The sequence below is a fragment of the Camellia sinensis genome, chromosome 3 (assembly GCF_055761805.1).
Source record: "Camellia sinensis isolate YWXY chromosome 3, ASM5576180v1, whole genome shotgun sequence".
NCBI classification, from domain to species: domain Eukaryota; kingdom Viridiplantae; phylum Streptophyta; class Magnoliopsida; order Ericales; family Theaceae; genus Camellia; species Camellia sinensis.
The window spans coordinates 11,896,872-11,917,015 of record NC_138963.1 but is presented as its reverse complement, the minus strand read 5'-3'; the positions used below and the strand labels follow the sequence as shown (position 1 = coordinate 11,917,015).

Sequence of the window (20,144 nt, the reverse complement as noted above, 5' to 3'; positions counted from 1 at the left end):
AACTTTAATTTCAGCGACTAAAAATTATTTTGGTCGCGGTATATATAATTTTGGCAACTGAAATATTTTCGTCGCTGAAAGAAAAATAAAAATTTACTTTCACTCATCACTCTTTCTTTCTCTTTCTATCTATCTGTCTCTCTTTTTCTCTCAGTGTCTCTATCTCTGTCTCTCTTCTCTTTCTCTCTCTCACTCATCACTCTTCTCTGTCTGTCTGTCTGTATGTCTCTCTTCTCTTTCTCTCTCTCACTCATCACTCTTCTCTATCTCTCTCTCTGTGTCTCTCGCTCATCTCTCTTTTCTCTATCTCTCTCATCTCTCGTTTCTCTTTGTCTATCTTCTCTTTATCTCTCTCGCTCATCTCTCCCTGTATCTCTCTCGTTTATCTTTTTCGCTCTTTTTTTCTCTCTCTCTCTTTGTCTGTCTTTTTTCACCTATTTTTTTTATCGTCCTCTCTCTATTCTCTTTCTCTCTCTTACTCATCACTTTTCTCTTTTTGTTTGTTTGTCTATCTGTCTATCTGTCTGTCTCTCTCTCTGTGTCTCTCACTCATTTATCTCTTCTCTCATTTCTCTATCTCTCTCTGTTTCTTTCGTTCATCTCTGTTGTCTCTATCTCTCTTGCTCATCTCTCTTCTCTCGCTCTCTCTCATCTCTCTTTTCTCTCTGTCTCTATTGTTCATCTCTCTCTTATTTCTATCTCTCTCTCTCTGTCTCTCTCGTTCATCTCTCTTCTCTCTATGTCTCTCTCGCTCATCTCTCTCATCTTTATCTCTCTCTCCGTCTATCTCGTTCATCTCTCTTCTCTCTCTGTCTCTTTTTCTGACTCTCACTCTCTATCTCTTTTTCTCTTTGTCTCTCTCTCTCTCTCTCTCTCTTTGTCTCTCTTCTTTTTCTCTCTCTCACTCATCACTCTTCTCTATCTGTCTGTCTTTGTCTCTTTTTCTCTTTGTCTTTCGCTCATCTCTCTTCGCTCTATCTCTCTCATCTTTTTTCTTTCTCTATCTCTCTCATTCATCTATCTTCTCTCTATCTCACTCTCCGTTTTTCCTACTCATCTTTCTTCTCTCTTTACCTCTTTATTTTTCTATGTATTTCTCTCGATCATCCCTTTTCGCTCTCTTTCTCTCTCTTTGTTTATCTCTTATTCATCTCTTGTTTCTCTCTGTCTCTTTCTTTTTCCTACTCTGTCTCTGCCTCTGTCTTTGTCTTTGTCTCTCTCTCTATCTCTCTCTCTATCTCTCTTCTCTCTCTGTCTCTTTCATTTATCTCTCTTCTCTCTATCTATCTTGTTCATCTTTATTCTTGAGCTCTCTCGCATCTCTGTCTCATCTCTCTTTGTCTCTCTCATTCATCTCTTTTCTCTCTATCTCTCTCTCTGTCTCTCTCGTTCATCTCTCTATTTCTCTCATTCATCTCTCATCTCTCTCTGTCTCTTTTTCTGTCTCTTTCTCTCTTTGTCTATCTCTCTCTCTATCTCTTTTTTTTGTCTCTCACTCTCTATCTTTTTTTCTCTTTGTCTCTCTCTCTTCTTTTTCTCTCTCTCACTCATCATTCTTCTCTGTCTGTCTGTCTTTGTCTCTGTCTCTTTTTCTCTTTGTCTCTCGCTCATCTCTCTTCTTTTTATCTCTCTCATCTTTTTTCTTTCTCTATCTCTCTCACTCGTCTCTCTTCTCTCTCTCTCTCTCTCTCTCATGCTCATCTTTCTTCTCTTTCTATCTCTCTCTTTTTCTATGTCTTTCTTTTGATCATCTCTTTTCGCTCTCTTTCTCTCTCTCTCTGTCTATCTCTAACTCATCTTTTATTTCTTTCTGTCTCTGTCTCTATCTCTTTCTCTCTCTGTCTCTCTCTCACTCATCACTCTTCTTTCTCACTTTCTCTCTCTATGTCTGTCTCTCACTCTTCTCTCTCTCTTTCTCTCTGTGTCTCTGTCTGTTTGTCTCTCTCCCCTATTGTATTCACTTTGCTCACTCTCTCCTTCCCCTCTTCTCTATTTACCGAGCTCTTCACTACAAGAAAATGCACTTTTAGCGACCACTTTGTCTCTCTCTCTCTCTCACTCACTCATCTCTCTGTCTGTCTGTCTGTCTCTCTATCTCTTTTTCTCTCCCCCTCTATATATATATATATATATATCTCTCTTTCTCTCTCTCACTCATTACTCTTCTCTCTCTCTTTCACTTTGTGTGTCTGTCTGTCTCTCTCTCACTCATCACCCTTCTCTCTTTATTTCTCTCTGTGTGTCTGTTTGTCTCTCTCCCCCATTGTGTTCATCTTGCCCACTCTCTCCCTCCCATCTTTTCTATTTACCGAGCTCTCCACTACAAGAAAATGCACTTTTAGCGACCATTTTGTCTCTCTCTCTCTCTCTCGCTCATCACTCTGTCTCTCTCTCTCTCTATCTCTCTTCTCTATCTGTCTCTCACCCATCTCTCTCTCACCACCCATCTCCTCTACCACCTTCACCACTACTGCAAATGTCATTCCACTACCACCATTATTACCACTGTTGCCACTCCATCTCTACGACTACCATTACTACCACTACTAGTACCATTTCACTACCACTACCACTACCACTACCACCACTGCTACCACCACTACTACTACTACTATTACCTTTCCTCCACCACCGCCACTCCATCTCCTCCACCATTACCACAATTTCACCACTAATCTCCTTCGCCGTCACCACTACCACCACCACCACCTCACCTTTTATCCACCACCTTCACTACTACTACCGCTTCCTCTCCTCTACCACAAAAAATTAGCTCTTGATTTTTAGTAACCAAAAAAAAAAAAAAAAAATGGGTCACAAAAAATATTTTTCATCGACCATAAAAAATTAACTTTATTTTAACAAAAAATATTTTTCATTAAAATATTATACCTACTTCTATCAAATAAAAAAAATTTCAATAAAATAACAATAAAACTAATTTCCCCCCATTTTTCACCGACTCACTAGACTGCCCACCCAAACTTAATTTCCTCACTTTTTTCCCTCTGCCTTTTCCCCCCATTTTTTTTCATTTCCTTTCAGGTTTAGGTTTGTAGAGTCACAACACTGTTTCAAAACAGTGAGCAAACCTTAATCTGAGAGAGAGAAGATAGAGGGTTTGAATTTTCCTTTAATCTGCAAAAAAAAATTGGAGATCACAGGTTCTATTAGCAGATCAAACCATTTTGAACAAACACAAAAGTCCTCTCTCTCACACATCACCACCAAACCTCACCCCACCTCATCTCAGCACAGTCCCTCACCACAGTCGCTCACCGTACGTCGCACATCGCCACCGCCGCAGCTGCAAATCACCACCGCCACCGCCGCAGATCACAGGTTCTCTCTCCCTCTCTGTCTCGCGCTATCAGTCTGTTAGTCCTTCACAAGCAAGCAGGTTCTCTCTCCCTCTCTCTCTCTCTGTGTGTTTCGAAATTACATATACACAACTTCTATTAGCAGATCTAAGATCCACAATTTACAGATCCCGAATGTCTCTGCTTCGTTCGCTGATCTGAAGGTTACTTCATTGATTCAATTGTTCTGTTGAATTTTTTTGTTTAATTGATTCAATTTTTTATTCGCATCGCTCTCATTTGTTTAATTTGTTCGTAATTTGAATAATTTTTTGTATCCGATGTGTTTATTCAATGTGAACATTCGGAAGAAAACTTTTCCAGATCTGGGTTCGATTCGTAATTTATTACTGTATGTGTTCCATGTTTTGAATTTCGATTCTTGTTCGAGATTTGTATTCGGTGCAGATCGATACATTTTTCCCAATTGACTCCCTGAGCAATAATGACTACAGGCAGATATGGTGGAGGCATGAGCTCAACAAATGTTGCTCTTGAGAGTGATACAAAAGTATTTTTGGACTCCTCTCTCCTTTTTTTCCCCCCTCTAGTTTTTCATACTCACCAAATTTAGCATCCTTTATTTCTCACGTTTTCTGATGGCTTGTCTCATTTCTGTGCTTGATGAAGGTGCTTGCTTTTGAAGCTGGAAGAAAGCACAAAATCAGAGTCAACACAATCTCTGCAAGTATACAAATAAATTAGTTACGCAAATAAATTATTTAAAAAATTCGAAAACATCCATTATTTTCATTTTTGCTGATCAATTTGGTTATTGCTTTAAGTCAATTTTCTGTCATCCAAAGCCCCATCGAATACTCTGTTTAAGCAAATCGTTTGTATCTGTAAATTTTGTCATTTCAGTAAAGGAATTGAAGCCCCGAGGATACACCTAGCTGTCACTCATACTTCACCATTGATTGGGATTCCATGAATTCAAGTAGTTCAACAGTTTGAAACATTTTTTTATCATCACTTGTTGTGTTTGGTTTTTTTATTTTTTTGGGACAAATCATGTCTTCTAGATGCCTGATGGGTTCTCAATCTTCGGAAAATTGAATGAGACAATTATATATCTGCTGGACTACATGTTTAACATCTTACTGGCTTTATCCTCTCTTCTTGCATCATTGTGCTGACATATTGGAATTATATATAGGTCCACTAAGAAGTCGTGCTGCAAAAAGCTATTGGCTTTATTGATATGATGATCGACTACTCAATGGCTAATGCCCCATTGCAGAAAGAACTTTCTGCAGGCAAGTCCCTTTTACTGTTCTTCATTTGGTGTCCCATAGTGTGTTTTGGTGTAAGTGAGTTACCTTTCATGATATCCATATCTATACATGTGTGTGTGCATACCGGGCAGGACTGGTTCGTTGTTGCTGTGGCAAATGGCTAAAGCCATAGAAGCAACTAAACGAGTTCTCTGCCAACAACATTGCTCACAAATAATTTAAACCCCATTTTAAAAAGGCAACCCAATGCAGAAGGCTCCTGCTAAAGTGAGATTTGAGAAGGGGAAAAAGTATGCAGCCCTATCGTCATTTTTGGAGAGGTTATTTTCATGACTCAAACCCACATCACAGGGACGCTAACCTTACCATTGGGCTAACTTGCCTTTTCTAATTTTAAAACCACAATGTTTGACTAAATTGCAATTCAACTCCATTTTCATATTCTTTCTATGCTTTTTACTTTGCCATACATTGAGCTTGACAAACAAATGTTACAGAGGAAGTGGGGTATACAGCTGCCTTCCTTTCATCGCCAATGGCTTCAGCAATCACCGGTGCTGTTGTGTATGTTGACAACAGTCTCAATGCAATGGGAGTAGGAGTTGACAGCCCGGTATTTGCAGATCTCAACATTCCTAAAGGCAACTAGAGGTAGTGATGACAAATATCGAGTGGCATTTATTGAAATTTTTTATTAGCAGAAATAAATCTTGTGTGTTCCCGTTTCCCTTTCTCTTTTGTTTGGTTGTATCATCCTAGAATAGCTCAGTTCGCATCCCATTTACAAGGATAATTCGCTTCTTTTTTGTAGTTGCTATTTCGCTAGCGTTATTATGACGGATTGTGAAAAATGGGTAGTCCTTGAGGATAATTTGATCCTTTTTTTTTTCTTTGTAGAAATAATGTTTAATGTTGATTTTGAATGCTTGTTTCGGTAGCATCAATGTAGTGGTTTGTCATTTGTGATGGTGGGAGGCCTGATTGGTATTGTTTTCATTCTGATGTTTTGAGTATTGTTGTTTTTATTTTTGTGCAGAAGTAGTTTTCAAAAAAATTAGAATACAATTTAAAATTTTAAAAATAAAATTATAAAAGGAATTCACTAAAGACCAAAAAAAAAAGGATGGTCATGGAAGCATATAACATAGAAACTGGTTTTGATTATATTTTTTTTAATAGGTTTATTATGGATTGAATAGATTATTAGGAATTCCAGGTGTATTGTTTTCCTGTTTTTGGTGACCAATTTATTAGTGGGGACAAATAAATAATTTTTTTTCGCAAAAAATGACAATTGCCGACCAAGAGTTTTGGTCGCAAAAAATACATCTATTGTCGACCAAAACAACTCTTGGTCGTGGAATCTCACTTTTGCCGACTAAAAGTTTTGGTCGTGAAAATTAACAAATGGTGACCAAATTTTTTGGTCGTAGAAACTATTATTTAGCGACGAAGAAGTTTTGGCCGTGGAATGTAATTTTTACCGACCAATTTTGTTGGTCGTTGAAAGTAATTTTTGCCGACCAAATTAGCAACTAACATGTATGGTCGTTGAATGTAATTTTTGCCGACCAAAGTCTTTTCGCGACTAAATAGGTTAGTCGCGATAATTATATGTTTAGCGACCAACAATTTAGTCGCTAAATAGAACGTTTTGCCGACTAAAAATCTTTTTAGTCGCTAATTACTTTCCGCGACCCTCAATTGCCGACCAACTTGGCGACCAAAAAAATTGGTCGGGAATATGTTTTGCCGACCAAAAATTGGACTTTTGCCGACCAAATCTTTAGTCGGCAAATGTGTTTATTCTTGTAGTGTTTGTAATAAACTCAATTTTTTGATACAATAGCCGCTTAAGATTTTTTTGAAGTCTTAAATTGAACATCACAATGCGTACTTAGGTCTCAAACAAGGCCTTTGATAATAGAGGCATTTGGCAAGTATGATTTTTTGGGCGAGCCTAAAGCAAACTATTGAAAAGCTTAAATTGTTCAGCCGACCCTATTACATGTTTGAATGGTGAAGTTATTTGCATAGTATTAACATGATTGGCTCCATATTGCTTCTCAATAGTAAATGTTATCTACATAAGCATATCTTTTAAATTCATTTATAGGACAAATGGATGTCAAACTGAAAAATCTAGAAATCCCCTAGATGTTGATTTGTGATTATGTATCAATTTTAAGCAGAATATAACAATCCCAATCAAACAATCAAGACAAAAAGACACAACGATTTAACGTGAAAAAAACCACAATTGGACACCTCCAACTGTGATCAAAAAACCACGGGCAACAGCCACAAGAACAATCCACTAAGAAGATTTAAAGGAATTACACAGGTATACTCTCAATTACCTAGCGAATCCACAACGCCTAATTGAACCAACCTCTATGTGCCTCTTCCAACCCCATCTTCACCACGGAATTGTCTTTCTGATGAGCCACCCCGGATTCCACCAAAGCTTCAGGCTCGAATTCTTCAGAATCCACAACTGGAGAATAACTCTCTCTTTTGTGTATAACAAACAAACCTTTGATGTACTCTCTTTAAATCATGAGTTGAAGACTCAATAAAAACATCAAAGAAAACAAACAAAATATCCCCAGATATAAACTTTAAGAACCAAAAAGAAGATCTGGAGGACTTCAATCAATCACCTAGTTTTGGGAGAAAACCAAGTATTTATAGAGAACCAAAAGTAATCCAAGATTGGGAAGAAAACAAACTTCTTGAGAAATCCGGATTCTGAGGTTCGCTCGAGCGAAGCTTTTCTGGCTCGAGCGAGCAGTGTATTTTTCATGATTTCTACTAGTGCCTTGGCTCGAGCGACGGATCCTTGGCTCGAGCGAGGAATACACTTTTTCAGGTTTTTGTATGGACGCAATCCTTGGCTCGAGCGCGCATTCCTTGGCTCGAGCGAGCAAGCCCTAGCTCGAGCGAGAATTCCTTGGCTCGAGCGAGCAACGACAGACATGCAATTTTGAATGCAATTTTGCATTTTGCTTCGGCCGCGAGCTGACCGGGCAGCACGACCCCCGTAATAATCAGCGAAGTGGCAATCTTGAAAGCATTAACATCACAAACTTCTCTGCATGGTTCGATTCGGGTTTGGATTCGCATCTAATAAACTCATAGCCTCACTGAAATAAAAGTACGGAAATAAATACATCTGAAAGGAGTTTTGTCAAACGGGATTGCCAAGAATAAAAACCTAACACAAACTATTTTTGTTCTCATTTGCAAATCCCACAATATTGTTCAATGGATATTGGAGTAGTAGTAGTACTAGTACTCTATTCAATATATGGATCAGTTGAACAGACCATACATTTGCTATTGTTATTGATCAGAAGACGCTAACATGGCCGATAATTATTTGAATTTGGTATAATTACGCTGTTTTGGGTTGAGGGATTTGGAGAGAAATTTGAAAAGAGAAAGAGAAAAAGTATGTGAAATTAGGTGAAATATAGATATGTTTTACTCACATTTCACCTACTTTTTTCATTTCTCTTTCTAAATCTTTACTCAAATCTTCCAACCAAACACAACATTAATTGTAAGCTAGTTATCGAGTGCTTTCTTCAACAGCTCTCTAAACTGCTGGCGAATAAAAGGAGCTAGATGGTCCTTGATTTGATTAAAATATTTTGAGTCTGGGCATTCACACAGTGCCGGACATTGGCACTGGAACTCTGCTGGACATTGCTTGTAATTTCCTTCACTCGGTTGCTGATCACCTTCATACACAACAAAACAGAGAATTTTAATGATCATTATATATGCTGTCCAAGGAATCTGATGTCTGGAATGAAGTCTGGAATTCAAAAGCATTATTATTATACCTTCCTTGTTACCAAGTGTTCCATTCTCTACGCTTGCCTCCTGATCGCCTGCCCCAAAATAAATAAATTTATCAAAAACAATTTTTGATTCAGTAATTAATTTTTTTCCTCCAATCTCAACCGAACCAAACCCATTATAGCCCTCTTACCAGGACTGGTAGTGGTAGTGAGGGAGCCCTCCTTATGTACCATAGTGATAGTGGTAGTGGTAAAAGTAAAATCAACTTCATCTAAGCCAGCCTCTGCATCACCTGTACAAAATCAAAGCAAATTACAGTACTCGAATGACACAACTGGCAGTAGTTACTAATTTTTCAGAGAGTATCCGTAAAGAATGTGAAAAATTGGTGAAAGTATGCTTGAGCCCTTACCATGAACGTAGCCTATGTCATCGGATTGTGCAGTGGTTGACGAAGAAGACGAAGCCAACAGGAGGAGTAGGAGAAGAAGATGGAGGAAGAGTGATCTGGAGCCTGTTCGAGCCTTATAGTCCATTTTTACTCTTCTAGTTTTTCCTCCCTCAAACAAGGTCAGTGTAGGTTTTTAAGAAAGAAAAGTCGCGTACTGCACCTCTTAAATTGGCTGTTTGGGAAATGTTTTTTATATAAGTCACTGTCTGGTTCCAATTTTCAGGTTTTTTTTCCTTAAAATTGAATTTTTATTTTTTCTGTTTTCTTGTTTTTAGTTAATTTTTTTTACTCTTTTAAGCAATTTTTTTTATTACTTTTTAGCTACACTTAATATAAATACAAAAAGTATAATATTTGTAAAAAAAAAATAATTTAAAAATTCACTAAGTGCCAAAAAATATTTTTTTAAGAAAATACTAAAATTCAATGCATTTTCGTATTCTTATATATTTATTGATTTTTTAAAATATTTTTTTATAAATATTTTATTTTTTAGGTATATCTAGGTTAGGTGCATCTAAAATGTAAAATATTTACTTAAAATATTAAAATAATTCACTAAAAAATAAAAAATAAAAAACTCAATTTTCAAAAAATTAAATTCTGAAAATTGGAACCAAACCTAAATGAATCTAAAAAATAATAGTGCTTTTTTTTTTTTAATCCATCTTGTGTAGACGAATTTAAAATATATATACATATATATATATATATATAATTTTGAAGTTTTCTAATTTTTTTTTAAAAAAAAGCCAAAATAAATCTAAAAAATTAGCTATTTTTGGCTTTTTTCTTTTCTTTTCTGGACTTTTTTAAAACTTTTTTTTTTAAAAAAAGGAAGTAATTTTTTGATTTGTATCATCAAACTGAATCTATTAAAAAATAATAACATATTAATGAAAAAATTTATAATATTAAAAATAATCTTATAAGTTTTTTCATGAAATTGTAATAATTTTTACATATTATTTCTGACATGTTATTTCCTTATAAACAAATCACAAATACTGTAAACTCCAAGTAGTTACAAGTAGTTAGTTTAGTGGGTGTCGCTTAGACCCTGAGGTATACTTTTAAGTCTCAGATTTAATTCTTATTAGATGTTATTAATTTCTTAGGATTACGCTCATAAATTCTACTCAATATTTATCCTATTTATATAGAAAAAATACTTTACGCAAATCTTGACATTAATCAAAATACTCATCAATTAACTCCGCCATTAAAAATCCCAAACACCGTAAGCACTGCCTAACCAAAGAAAAAAGAATTGGAGAAATTATTGTCGGGGTCACTCTTATGTCATCAATAATTATGTAATTACAACAATTACGGACCCTGGTAAGGGAACGGGACTCTACTTTCAATTTGCTTACGTGTCCCTCGGATTTTGGCAGTTAGTGAAGTGATTCACGTGTAAGAAACAAACCAAACCACCACAACTTTGACAAAGGCCTATTTTGATAATTGAGTTAAAAATTAGTTTTTTTATTTTTATTTTTATTTTTTTAAATTATATTATTTATTTTTTATATATTCTTTTAAAAAAATTTAAAAAATTAAAAAATTGACTTTTTAACCTACTTCTTAAAATAGGCCAAAATTATTTTAATACTACATTTTTATATCCTATGATGTGGCACAATATTTGTTGGATATTTGTTATTTGAAGGACAAATTACAAATATACTCTTTTAAATTTGTTTAAAATATAATTATTTTTTATAATTTTATAAGTTATATTTTGCCTCTTGAAATTTATAATTTCATATCAAATAAAATGACATTTTTTATTAATAAATTATCTAACAATGCTACACTCGCGAAATTTTGACTTGCTCGAATTTGTGCATGTCAGTCATCTAGCCAGTCATCCGACCGGTTGTCTAGCTAGTCGTTCAGCAATAAGGATGACAATCATGGTTTACAAGGGTTGCACCAGTCGTCTAGGCAGTCAAGTGGCATGCACAAATTCAGGTAGTTCGAGTAAATTTAAAATCAGTAAATGAATCATTTTTCTAAATTATTAAATCAATTAATAATTTTTAATAATACCATAAATATATTTTAATTAATAACTCAGTAATTTGCAACATCAAACCACAAATTACATATTTTTATGATATTAATTACAAAATTTTAAATATTTTATTATATTAATTTGTGGTGCACCATAAGATTTTTTGTATAATTATTTTCAATTCTCCACTTATTTGCAATTCTTCAATGTTCATATCACCTCTTTTTTTTTTTTCATTTCACGTGGGAACAAAGAACAATATAGAAAAGGATTAAGGCTAGGACCAGACGTCCATTTCCATATTTGTGTCAATAATGGGGGTGTGGCGGAATTTGACAGCATGCATTATAAGGTCTATCTTTAAAATAAATTTAAATTACATATTGATGTTTTGGGATATTTTGTGAGTAAAATTTATGAATTTGAAATATTAAAATAATTTTAATCATACTCTTCATTTTTTTGCTGTCAACTGTTGGTTGCCTCTGGTTGACGATTAGTCCCAAATCGGCAAGTAAATTACAAATCTCATTGCGAAGTTCGTGCACTTCTAGTCGATGTTCCTCAATCGCATCCCATATGGCTTCCACCCTACGATCAACGTCAATAGGGATTGTGCGTGCTCCATTGTCTTGTGTAATTGAGCTAGGCGAATCCATGCTCTGATACCACTTGACGCAGCGGAATACACGGGGACTAGATATCGTTCTAGTAGACGAAAGGGGCTCTCGAATCCACGAGAAAAATAGAACCTTGAATCCACAAGGAAGAGAAATATTATTGAATGAATGAATAAAAGTTGTATAAAAGTTGTCTTTGTCATGAGGCATACATACCTATTTATAATAAACTAAATCTAATACTTGTAGGATAAGTAATTCTAAAATAAACTAGGAAACTTAAATCAACATAAATTAGGAGACCTAAGAGAATAGGAAACTAGAATTCTTAACTATTTAAAATCCTAGTCAAAATCTAATTCTAAAATAATAAAATTAAGAAACCTAATAATTCTAAATTACAAGATTCCTAATAAAATAATTTATCAAAAATATTTGATGTAAGACAAGATTTTAAGACTTTTTGTATTTTTAGTTTTAATATTTTTGATAAATTATTTTATTAGGAATCTTGTAATTTAGTATAAATAATTTAGAATTATTAGGTTTCTTAATTTTATTATTTTAGAATTAGATTTTGACTAGGATTTTAAATAGTTAAGAATTCTAGTTTCCTATTCTCTTAGGTCTTCTAATTTATGTTGATTTAAGTTTCCTAGTTTATTTTAGATTTACTTTTCCTATAAGTATTAGATTTAGTTTATTATAAATAGTTATGTAAGCCTCATGACAAAGACAACTTTTATACAACTTTTATTCATTCATTACTGATGTAGGACAAGATTTTAAGACTTTTTGTATTTTTAGTTTTAATATTTTTGATAAATTATTTTATTAGGAATCTTGTAATTTAGTATAAATAATTTAGAATTATTAGGTTTCTTAATTTTATTATTTTAGAATTAGATTTTAAACTAGAATTCTTAACTATTTAAAATCCTAATCAAAATCTAATTCTAAAATAATAAAATTAAGAAACCTAATAATTCTAAATTATTTATACTAAATTACAAGATTCCTAATAAAATAATTTATCAAAAATATTAAAATTAAAAATATAAAAAATCCTAAAATCTTGTCCTATATCAAACAACTACCTCATGAATATTTCTGGAGCCGTCACTGCAGGTATCACCATACATACAAACCAAGGAACTCTGATGATGAGACACTATATCATTGTTATGATGGTTGTATTCAATTTTTTCTCCGCAAAACTCCTCATCATACCAGCAGCAACCCAAATTCCAAACCTCACGAAGAGCCTCATCATACGGAAATGATCGAAACCAGCAACAACCCAAATTCTAATAAGAAAACAAGTCGAGATTTCTGTTTCGACAGCGCTCTGACTCGCGTAGCAACAACCCAAATTCTAACAAGAAAACAAGTCGAGATTTCTGTTTCGACAGCGCTCTGACTCGCGTCGCAATTAAACATGACTTGTTGCTATTGGAGAACCAGCTTCCCTTCTTCGTTCTCGAGAACTTGTTTGACCTCACGGTGGCTACTATTCCAAATCATCTGCCTAGTCTTAGTCCATATCTCCTCTCATACTTTGGCAACATGATGAATCCCTCAGAACAAGGCGGCAAGAATGACTGGAAACCGAAGATTTGTGAGGGATTTAGTCATATCCTCCACTTTCTATACAATCAATACCGTCAACAAGAAGGTAGACCAGAACGACAAGATTCACCAAAAACCGATGTTAATAATTGCGATTCTATGCCTCCTGCATCAGAACTCGAGTATGCTTATGCAGGAGTCAAGTTTGAAGTCAGTACTAAAACCGGTGATAGAGACCCCCTATTCATGGTACAATTTGATGACCCACAAGGCCTTTTCTGGTTCTGCCATAGAGCTTCTTTCAAAATCCCAACTCTGCGAATTAGTGCCACTGCAGAAACACTCTTGAGAAACCTCATTGCTTTCGAGCAGTGTTACACTGGTCTTGATCGTAACACTGGCCATGATCGCCTTGATTTTTACTTCACATCGTATGCTACCCTCTTGGATAGACTCGTAGACAATAAGAATGACGTGAAAGTGCTTCAAAAGGCTGGAGTCATACGTAGTTGTCTCGGCGAAAGAGAGAAGGCCTCTGATCTGTTCAACAGTCTCTGCAAGGAAATTGTTCTGCCTCGGGATAATTTCTATTTCGCTCAAACTTGCAACCAGGCTGCTAGCTACAGCAATCGTTGTTGGCCTAAATCTTTGGCGTATCTGATGCGTGCATATTTCACATATCCATGGACATTCATAGCTTTCTTGGTTGCCTTCATCGCCTTTGGCATGTCAATCACACAATTCATCCGTAGTTTCCTTCGTTGAGGATTATTCTGCCAGAATTACTTACTACTCCCATTTTATGGCTTCCCAGTAGTCAGTTATGAGTCAAAATGATGTTGGTTATGAAATATGTGATTTTATTTGTAAGATATGTGGTAATAATTGTTAAATATGTGGTATTAATTGTGAGATATGTTGTGTTCCCTCGTACCTTGATATCTCCATCAATAAAGTATTTGTTAATAAATAAAGTCTTTGCTGCCATTATTTATTTTTTTATTTATTTATTTTTTTTTGAAGGTAATGCAAATTGTTTGACCATAGAGTTTTTGGAACTCCCAACAAGAAACGCAAAGGCAAAAGGCATGAGTAGAGGCAAAACAGCTCATGCTCGAAATGTCATGAAATTTGTCCGATCCAATGTTTAGACCTTTGATTTCACAATTTTATTCTTTTCGGACATTATTTTATCTAATATATGTGATTTTCATTATAGTTTTAAATTTGAGCTTAACTCAGATCATCTCATTTATGATAATTTTAATGGTGTAAGTTTTAGGACAATTCTCTTTTAACTAGTTTTTTACCCATTCTTTGCACGGGTTGTATTCGATTTTTTTTTGTTGTTGATAAAAGTGTGATATAAATAACTACAAATAATATTAATTAAAAATAGAGAATTTGTGAAAGTATGGTAGAATAATACAATAAAATTATAAAAATTCTTTCAAGTTTTAAAAATAAGTAGAAAAAATGACTTACAGAAAATGTGAGTTATATTGATGGGCACCCAAAGGGGCTCAGTCCACGACTCAGGGCCCAGCTCACGGCCCAGGTGTTAAAGTCCAGTAAGCCTAGTAACTTTGAGAAGCCAATGCTGATCCAGAACCAATAGCATTCAAACACTTGTTAGGTAGGGAATTAACCACGTGGGCAAACAAAGACCTTGTAAAGTTATTGCATCCATACATTAGCCATTTAATGAGGCCACTGGAGCATTAAATGCAGCAAGACCCCTCACGCCGGAGTATGTAGAATTACCATGAACGATGTTAACTAGGCCATAGACTTTCGGCCAACAAGACAACTTAGAATGGACAAAGAAATGATAATCAAAGGAGATAAGGAAGCCTTGAAGATACGTTAGAGGTTAAGTTTTGTATCCCCTTTACTTTTCTCTCTCTCTCTCTCTAAAATCAATCTACCCTAACCTAACTTGATCGTCGGAGTGTCCGTCAAGGGACGATCTCCCCTTCTAGACCTTTTTGCAGGCACCCTTCGTGGACATCAAGGTCAGGAGACCCGTAGGAAGAGTGGATCAGTCCAACCCATGCTCCATTGAAGTTATAGCATTATCAGTTGGTGCCATCTGTGGGAACTCATCTCTGGTTGGCAGTTGTGTTCATTGTCACCAGAGGGAACTCCGGTATCACCAATCTCCTACGTCAAGGTAGATGGTCACGACTAGGTTCATGGCTTCACAACACAATGCTGGTAACCCTAGAGCTAAGCCCTCCAACCCAAATAATTCACTTGCATATTTCGCAGAACTCACCAACAGCATTAACCGCTTGACCGAGCAAAACCAGGCTTTGATCAATGCCTTGCTTCAACTGCATCTCCCCTGTCCCTCCTCCACCAGCACAAGACATCCCTTCAAATCGAGAACAAACCCCAAGCCTTCCATTTCAACCACATGCTCCTCGAAGGCCTTTTCCTCTGCCTTTCGTTTCACAGCTCACTTGTCAAATTTGGAGGGTCTATAGCCTCCACCTCGAGACCTGCACCCCCCCACCTCAGGGCTCACATCCATCACACCACCCTTCCATCCCTAAAGATGAGGCTAGCAATGTTTAAATCCCACTTCCCTCTGGACGAGACAATGCTCCTATTTGGGACGCGAAACTGCGAGCCATGAAGCTCTAACTTCAGGGGGTCATGCAGAACATATAGAACAAACCTTCCATAACAGCTAACTCCCCATTTGCCGCGTCCATCAGGGACAAACCCTTGCCCTCCAAGTTCAACATGCCGTTAATCAACACCTTCAACGGCACAATTGATTCAGTAAACCATATGGAAGCTTACAGAATCCTCATGATCCTCCATGCTTTTCCTAACGAAATCATGTATCGTGTTTTCCCCGTGACACTCAAGGGGTTGACACAACTATGGTTTAGTCAGCTACCGCCAGACTTTGTCACCACTTTTCAACAGCTAAGTGATTCCTTCCTAAGTCATTTCATTGGCGCTCAGCGTCAACGACATCTGGCGACTCAGCCGCTGAATATTAGAAAAATCGACGGGGAATCGTTACGTAGCTTTGTCACTCGCTTTAATTTAGAAGCCCTCCAGGTTGAGGAGAATGATGATAAGGTCATCTTAACAGCCTTCATGGCTGGTCTACGCCCATCAAATTTCCTTTTCTCCCTCTTCAAAAACCCTCCAGCGACCATGGCCACCCTTCTTATCAAAGCCCAGAAATATATGAGCGCCGAGGACTCTTTGGCAGCTCGCCAAGACTCTACACCTAAATCCTCACAATCCAAAGACAAGAGAAAAGAGTCGGAACCTAGACATCCCCAATACACTCATCCCGACTGACCTCCACGCTTTGACCAAGAAGCTCCTTCTCGACCGCCCGGTCACTTTGAGCAGTATACCCCTCTTAACACGCCAATGAAGCATGTCTTAAACCAAATCCAACAAGATTATAACTTGAAATAGCCCCAACCTTCCAAGTTTCCTTCCAACTGACGGGATCAATCCAAATACTGTTGTTTCCACCGCGACCATGGCCGTAACCCGAACAAATGCATCAATCTCAAGGATCAGGTCGAGGACTTGGTTTGTCAAGGATGCTTAACTCGGTTCACTGCAACCCGACCTCACCAAACGGCCAGGACTGACCCCCCAAAGCAGAATGAAAAATGCACCCACCAAGACCGGCTGACCAACCCCTGTGGGATGGTGATAGAGCCCAACAACAAACCTTAAGCTTCAAGAGCCCCCGCTCCCCTAACTAGAGAAATCAGAGTCATTGCTGGGGGACTCGAGTGTGGCGGACCATCTTGGTCGGCACAGTGGGCCGAGCTCCAACGAAACAGACAGGGGTCTGACAAGGAAGTAACAATGGTTGACCGACCTCCCAAGCAGCCCAAGCGGTGGTCGAAACTGATTACCTTCACAGATACAGATTGTGAAGGTGTCCGATACCCCATGATGACCCGTTGGTCATTTCCTTTCTCCTTTCCAACTACAAAGTTTGACATGTGCTCATCGACAATGGCAACTCATCAGATATTATCTTCCTCAACGCTTTCAAGTAGCTCCAGATCAACGAAGAAAAGTTATCACCTCTGTAAACACCCTTAGTTGGCTTCACCGAAGATCGAGTAATCTCTATCGGGTCCATCGACTTACCAATCACTATCGACGAGCACCCAAGGCAGACTATGAAGATTCTCACCTTTCTAGTTGTCGACAGCCCCTCTGCTTACAACGTCCACTTACCACCTGGCAATAAAATTTTTGACCGATCATGGGGTCGCACCGTAAAGGGCGAGCAGACCATGGCTAGATAATGTTACGTCACTTCGTTAAAAGAAGTAAAAATGAAAGAAATATGATCATAGAAGGTCTTGACATCAAGGATGAAGAGGAATTAATCAGGGGAGAACCAATGAAAGAGTTAATAGAAGTGCCCATCAACTCTAACGATCCAACGAAGACGGCTAAGATTGGTAGCCAACTGTCTCCTCAAGCCAAGGCCGACCTTATGGCTCTCCTAACCGAGACCAACGATGTCTTTGCTTGGACTCATTCAGACATGCCAGACATCGATCCTTCTTTCATTACTCATCGCCTTTGCATCGAACCTCAATTCCGACCGTTTTGCCAAAAGCAGCGTATTTTCCATCCAGAGCGCAACAATCTCATTGCCGCTAAGGTAGACAAGTTGTCAAAAGCCCCATTCGTTAAAAACATGGACTATCCCAAGTGGTTATCCAATGCGGTATTGGTTCGAAAAAGTAACGGCAAATGGAGACTCTGCATCAAATACTCTGACCTTAACCGAGCTTATCCTAAAGATAGCTATCCCATACCTATAATAGATTTATTGGTCGACGCAACAACAGGACACCAGATGCTCAGTTTCATGGATGCGTTCTTAGGCTATAACCAGATTTTAATGCACGCAGATGATCAGGAGCACACCTCTTTCATTACTGATAGAGGGACTTACTATTACCGTGTGATGCCTTTCAGTTTGAAGAATATGGGGGCCATCTACCAACATCTAGTTAATACCATTTTCAAAAACCAGATAGGTAGGAATATGGAGGTCTACGTTGATGACATGCTTGTCAAAAGCAAACTCTCCTCAAATCACCAAATTGACCTGTGGGAAACCTTCTAGGCCTTGCGCAAGTATAAGATGAAGCTCAATCCAGAAGATTGCACCTTTGGTGTTGGGTCTAGTAAGTTTTTGGGGTTCATGCTCAACCACAGAGGTATTGAAGCCAATCCCAAAAAAATCAAGGCCTTGATAGAAATGTAATCTCCCCGAACAGTGAAGGAGGTTCTACACCTCACAGGCAGAGTAACAGTCCTCAATCACTTCATATCCAGGGCAACCGACAAGTGCCTTCCGTTTTTCAAGGTTCTTCGAAAGACCTTCGACTAGAACGTGAAGTCCGATGAGGCATTCCAACAACTAAAACAATACATGGAGAACCCTCCCCTACTCTCCCAAGCAGTCCCAGAGGAGACCCTTTTCCTCTACCTTGTTGTTTCCAACACCACGGTCAGTGCTACCCTAATTAGAAAGGAAGACTTGGTCCAACACCTGATTTACTACATCAGCCGAGCACTCTTGGAAGCCGAACAACACTATCCCTTATTAGAGAAGATGGCTCTGGCTCTGGTCATCACCTCCCGACGCCTCCGACCCTATTTCCAAGCCCATTCCATTGTGGTCCTCACCGACCAACCTTTAAAGAAAATTTTACAACAACTAGAGTCATCAGGAAGACTCATGCTATGGTCTGTTGAATTAAGCCAATACGAGATCTCCTACCGACCTCGAATAGCCATCAAAGGCCAAGCCATTGTCGACTTCATCTTGGAATTCATCAATCTTACCCTCGTACATTCTCCCTTCATAACCACAAGCCATTCTTGAGACAACCAATCACCATTCTTGGGCCCTTAACGTTGACAGTTCATTCTGAAAAGAAGGTAGCGGGGCTATTTTAATCCTCACCACCTCAGAGGGCAAATATTTCAAGTATGCCCTCCATTTTCTGTTCGACGCAAGTAATAACGAGGCTGGGTATGAGGCCTTGATAGTAGGTCTTTGACTAGCCAAGGACGTTGGAGTAGACCATATCCAAGTGTACAGTGATTCCCAATTGGTTGTCGGACAGATAACTGAGGAGTTTGAAACGAAGGAAGAGACAATGCAAGCATACAGGGACATCGCTCTTTCCCTCACCCGCCTTTTCAGAAGTTTCCAGATCAAGCACATCCCTATGTCAGAAAATTCTCAAGTAGATAAAATGGCTCAATTAGCCTCGACTGACCAGTCATACTTCAGTCGTAGGGTCTAAGTCAAATATCTGACCCATCCAGCAGTTTCGCCAGATCTACAAGGGGTCCACTTCCTCCAGAACGAGCCAATTCCATGGGCCCAAGACATTATCCTGTTCTTAGAACAGGGGGTGTTACTCGACATTAAATAGGAGGCCGATAAAGTTAGGGCCCGGTCGTCTACCTATGTCATCATCAACGACCTCTTATACAAGTGGGGATTCTTACATCCATACCTTAGATGTTTGAGTCCTACTCAAGCGAACTATGTGATGAGATAAATACACGAAGGCGTTTGTGGCAACCATTCAGAAGGACGGTCCCTGGCCCATAAAATTCTCCACACGAGCTACTTCTGGCCACAATCAATCAAGAAGCCAGTGACTTTGTGCTCAGATGTGATAAATGCCAGTGCTTCGCCAACATACTTCATGCACCGCAAGCAGAACTGATCACACTCAGCAGTCCCTATCCCTTTGCTAGGTGGGGCATCAACTTAATTAGTCCCTTGCCCACAAGAAAAGGCCAAGTCAAGTTCGTTGTGGTTGCTATTGACTACTTCATCAAATGGGTGGAAGCAGAACCTCTTGCTAAAATCACTAAACAGAACACCACTAAGTTTATCTGGCAAACAATCATGTGTCGATTCAAAATCCCTCAGGCTATTGTGTCAGATAATAGCAAACAGTTTGACAATGCCCAGTTCAGGAAATTCTGCAAAGAGTTCAGCATCAGACCATGTTTTTCCTCTCCAAGTCATCT

The 20,144-nt window shown here is 37.8% G+C and overlaps 3 protein-coding genes across 3 annotated transcripts; 2 read left to right on the top strand and 1 right to left on the bottom strand.

Annotated features, from left to right (window-relative positions):
* Positions 1-7,782: 7,782 nt before the first annotated feature.
* Positions 7,783-9,023, bottom strand: LOC114287509 (uncharacterized). Its single transcript, XM_082919066.1, has 4 exons — positions 8,820-9,023; positions 8,598-8,699; positions 8,449-8,496; positions 7,783-8,343 (listed from the first exon to the last, which is right to left on the bottom strand). The coding sequence occupies exons 1-4, from the start codon at positions 8,941-8,943 to the stop codon at positions 8,168-8,170; spliced, it is 450 nt and encodes a 149-aa protein (XP_082775192.1). The 5' UTR covers positions 8,944-9,023; the 3' UTR covers positions 7,783-8,167.
* Positions 9,024-13,064: 4,041 nt separating this feature from the next.
* LOC145821314 (putative UPF0481 protein At3g02645) lies at positions 13,065-13,832 on the top strand. Its single transcript, XM_082917821.1, has one exon. The coding sequence runs from the start codon at positions 13,065-13,067 to the stop codon at positions 13,830-13,832; it is 768 nt and encodes a 255-aa protein (XP_082773947.1).
* Positions 13,833-15,818: 1,986 nt separating this feature from the next.
* LOC145821313 (uncharacterized) lies at positions 15,819-16,394 on the top strand. The gene has a single exon (XM_082917820.1). It carries the CDS (start codon positions 15,819-15,821, stop codon positions 16,392-16,394), a length of 576 nt encoding a protein of 191 aa, XP_082773946.1.
* The last annotated feature ends 3,750 nt before the right edge of the window (positions 16,395-20,144 follow it).